Source organism: Dermacentor silvarum, chromosome 8 (assembly GCF_013339745.2).
Source record: "Dermacentor silvarum isolate Dsil-2018 chromosome 8, BIME_Dsil_1.4, whole genome shotgun sequence".
Lineage (NCBI taxonomy): Eukaryota > Metazoa > Arthropoda > Arachnida > Ixodida > Ixodidae > Dermacentor > Dermacentor silvarum.
Window position 1 is genome coordinate 142,431,090 of NC_051161.1, and position 4,699 is coordinate 142,435,788.

The following is a 4,699-nucleotide window of genomic DNA, read 5'->3' on the forward strand; positions in this document are numbered from 1 at the left end:
TTGCACTCATGCCAGAAAACCAAGAGTAGACCATGTCTTCCATCGCGGACCCGTCGAAGTCCTTCAAGTGTTTGTTCTGTTGCTGTGGCGACCAGTTGGAGCAGACGTGGGCGCGGAAATCGTCGCAGGCGTTAATGCTGGGCTCTGCGGCGCGCATGAGCAGTCTTGCGTGCAAGAGACAGTCGTCTGTGATGCACAGGTCTTCCTTGCGCCTCGGGGTGGTTGACACGTGTATGAGAAGAAAGCCAGTCACCGCCAAGAAGACAGTGGCGCCCACCACGATGCTAATAATAGCATGCCTCCTCGTGAAGAACTGTACGGTCCCGCTAAGGACTTCTGTGGGACTCTTCACCTGCGAATAGGTTCGAGTGGTTTCAATAGTTTAACCGGAAGCCATAGCATGGGATGCTATACATTCTTTCTAAGTCCGTGAAAACAGACACAGGGAGAGAATACGAAACACCCCAGTACCGTTAAAAAGAACGCATTGCGAACAGCACCAACTTACCCAGCAACAAGTCCATTGAATGGGATCGCAGTTATGGGTCTCGGGGAGGGGGGGAGGGTTGAACGTGAGTATGTATGAAGCTGTTATGTGACTCATTTAATGACGTTAACTACCCTCGCATTGACCACATAACACTGCTCGAGCAACGCCAATGTTCACGTGTCACAGCGCAGAGTAAGATAGGCACTCCCCATTGCGCTGCCTCAACGAGTAATAATTAGAGGCCGGATCTTTAGGCTTTAAAGAAAGCGCGTTTTAGGCGCCAAAAATAGGCAGGAAAAACGACGTTTTAGGTCTCCAACGTCGTAAATATAGGCACAATAAATTTTTACATAAATGCAAACAATTTCAAATGGAGACGTGTGCGGCCTATACCTACGATAGGAAAACAAGAAATGTATCGTCTATGAGGCAAAGAGCCCACAGTTTAGCTAGCCGTGCAATTGTCCCATAAAACTGCTGAACTAATGACGATCGATTGGCTTAATTCAATAAGCACACTGCCCATATTCATGTTCAATGACCGCTGTTCTCGAGCGCCGCATATAGTGAAACAGGCATGAAAAAAATACTTGAAAGCTGGGAATACTGATTAAAAAAGCGATACTTTATATCTGCCTGACGCCATTAAATTAAGACACAACAAAACAGACAAATAACAAATGCAAGAGAGACTACGATTTATTAAGAAATTAGCATGTTCTTACATGAGAACTGTTAGGTACAACTCTTGGCAATTTTCTCATATACAATGACATTGTCCGAATTGTACAGGCAAGACGTCTCAACACATCCAAATACACTTCCGCCCATTTGAAGCGCACATGTTTGAAGAAATCTGTTTGGAGAGCATGCGGAACGTAGTCTAAGAATCACTGTGAAGATTGTGGAAACAATAGCAAACTGACCACCATCTCCAGATTTTTGTATTCAAAATTGTGCCTCTTGTCACTGAGAATGATCTCGTACGCTGAGAAGGAACGCCCGACGGCGGTGAACACCTTAAAAAGTAAATTACAAACAAAACAAAAGCCGCGTGCACATCACATTTTTATTTCTTCTTTTCCTCTTCACTCTCCTTTCCCCTGACGGCTCTCCGCGCTTTCGCATTCGCCAACCGCTCGCGCAATGTCAGCGCGGTGGCACATCCTGGCCGGCGCGTCCCATTTCAATGCTGCCAGTAGTTGTTTTCCGGGAGTTGGTTGAACTAAAGGACTAGGTTGAACTCCACAGAGTTCCGAACAGCCAATGTTGCCCGGTAACATGAATAATGGTCTCTAACTGCACTCGAAAGCGAAACTTGAGGCTAAATAGTGTTCATATAGGCGCCGATATTCAAAATAGGCATTTATAGGCACTATAAAAACGCTATAAAAGCCCTTCTTAACCTCTAATTCATGCTCATATATCAAAGTGGGGCGATAGGAGCGCAAGGAACAAAAAAGGCATTTGCCTAAAATCCGGTCTCTAGTAATAATATCTTGCCTCTGGTTTTTGATTATGGAAGCGCAAAGATTCTCCATCAAAAGTATAATGCATGACGGTGCAGATCGTCTGCCAACTGGACGGGTATAACGAGATTCGCTGGCAATGCATTACTAGGGGCGGCTGTCGTAAGTGTGCGATAGTCACTGATAAACTAAACAGTTAAATATGTCTTCCTGTTGCAGAATGGACGCATGCCCCCTTAGCAGGAATCCTGAAATCAACTTGCTTCAAAATTGTCCTCAAGATCAACAGTGGCCGAAGGGAAGCTTCGTGTTAGAGCGCAGCTCTTTGGCGTTAGGCGCCCTTTCCTACGGCGAGCGTCGGCGTCTGCGCAACCGAGCAAACGAGCGAAAGATCAAAGAGCGAACGTGGAGCGGGAGATGAAAGACACGAGCCGCGAATGGCGGTGACCAATTAGAGCAGCCCCTTCATTGATGTGCGCGCGGGAAACGGGTGTCAGGCGGACCGCCCGCTCGCTCGGTGCCCACTCGGATCTGGTCTCAGACAGAGCGCTCGTTTCGTTGTAGCACCTGTTCCTGTCAGCGCTCGCTCGCGCTTGCTTGGCTTGTTTGGTTTTGACTCGTTCGCGCTTGTTTCGATTGTCATGGTTTGCGATTGTTTTTTACAATGATGACGTCCTGATGGAAAGATTTTTGGACAGTGCGCCATATCCTATTCTGCACGACAAGATGGGCCCTGAATACAAGGACGTGGAGGCGACACCCAGTACCTTATTCTCCTTGACTTTAGAACGTAGCGACGCGGCAATAGAAGAGAGGACACCAACATGATTATTATCAGCGGCAGCGTCCTCGGCATCTTGATAAGACATGACTCGCGTTAAGAACGAAGGACGAAGAACGTAAACACAGCGCCGCCCTGTCAGCAGACGAAGGAAAAAAGCAGGCGACATCTTGCACCTACCGAGAGGAGGCGAGATTTTCATGCCTTTACGTGACTGCAGAAGCAGCTCGTCGCCAGCTGCTGCGGCTTCCATGCCGCAATAGACAGATCCCACCGACCGATCTGCGCATGCGCCGGTTTCCCGGCAGTTGCACTGCCACATCTTGGTTGTAGCCAACTGGTTAACCACAGCACCGCAGTCCGCGCTCGTTGACTACTGCGCACGAGCCTCCCGGACATCTCTGCGACTCCACCGCCGAGAGACATTCGTCATGTATTTTAAGAAATCACATCGGCTGTTCATGGCAGCATGCGAGGCGAACGTTGAAAAGTGCCTCCTGCTCTTTCATTTCGGTTGTTACCCGCTGATTACGCGTTGAGTATCGTATTTGTTCGAGCTTTGTATGCAGTACATGCTGATGTACGCGGTCGTCTTGCGTTACTATTTTTGCACACGTGCATCTCAGTGACTGCAACGTTATGTTTGCTTAGCGACGGACATAATAGGATTTGTATACATATTGGAGACAGGTTTGAAATGCGGCGCCGAAACTTTCATGCCCCAATGATGCTTACCTACATGGGTTTCGCGCACGACTTGCAGACTTCGGTAACAGCGATATCTATAAGTTCTTAGGTAAGCTAGGTGGCGTTTCTAACATAAAAATGCCGATAGCCAATCATCGCCAAGTCATCGATAGCCAATCAATAGCTAATCCATAATCAATCAATAATAAATAAATTCCGGAAAATGCTGGGGAGGACTTGGTAGTTCTTATCATCATCATCATCATCATGATAAGAACTACCAAGTCCTCCCCAGCATTTTCGAAATTAAAACGTGGGAAAGATTGAGGAAGCTGTAAAATATGGACGCAGCATGAAATCAGTAAGAACAAAGCTTGGCATAGGACAAGGCAAGATGTATGCACTGAAAGATAAGCATGGTAATATCATCAGCAATTTAGATGACATGGTAAAAGCAGCGGAAGAATTCTATACTGACCTGTACAGTTCCCAAAACAGCCAAGCTACTTTCATTCGAAATAGTGATGAACCGGATACAGAAGCTCCTTCCATAACTAGCGAAGAGGTTAGAAGGACCTTGAAAGACATGACCAGGGGAAAAGCGGCTGGAGAAGATGGAATAACAGTAGATTTAACCAAAGATGGGGGAGATATCATGCTTGAAAAGCTTGCGGCCCCTTATACGCAAGGCCTCACAACTTCAAGTGTACGAGAGAGCTGGAAGAACGCCAACATTATACTTATCCATAAGAAGGGAGACGTTAAAGAATTGAAGAATTACAGACCCATTAGCTTGCTATCAGTATTATATAAAATATTTACCAAGATAGTTTCCAATAGAATCAGGGCAACACTTGACTTCAGCCAACCAAGAGAACAGGCTGGCTTCAGGAAGGGATATTCTACGATGGATCACATCCATGTCATCAATCAGATAATCGAGAAATCTGCGAAGTACTATCAACCTCTCTATATGGCTTTCATAGATTATGAAAAAGCATTTGATTCAGTAGAGATACCAGCAGTCATAAAGGCATTGCGTAATCAAGGAGTACAGGAGGCATACGTGAATATCTTAGCAAATATCTACAAGGATTCCACAGCTACCTTGGTTCTCCACAAGAAAAGTAGAAAGATACCTATCAAGAAAGGGGTCAGGCAAGGAGACACAATCTCTCCAATGCTATTCACTGCATGCTTAGAAGAAGTATTCAAGCTCTTAGACTGGGAAGGCTTAGGAGCGAGGATCGACGGCGAATATCTCAGCAACCT

General features: G+C 46.2%; 1 protein-coding gene across 1 annotated transcript in view; it reads right to left on the bottom strand.

Moving 5' to 3' along the window:
* Positions 1-4,699, bottom strand: part of LOC119462461 (intraflagellar transport protein 88 homolog) — a 73,490-nt gene that overhangs the window by 44,995 nt on the left and 23,796 nt on the right. Inside the window, 1 exon segment of the mRNA XM_049672990.1 lies at positions 1-352. This exon segment is cut by the window's left edge and continues 69 nt beyond it. Coding sequence (XP_049528947.1) covers positions 1-352 — 352 coding nt within the window.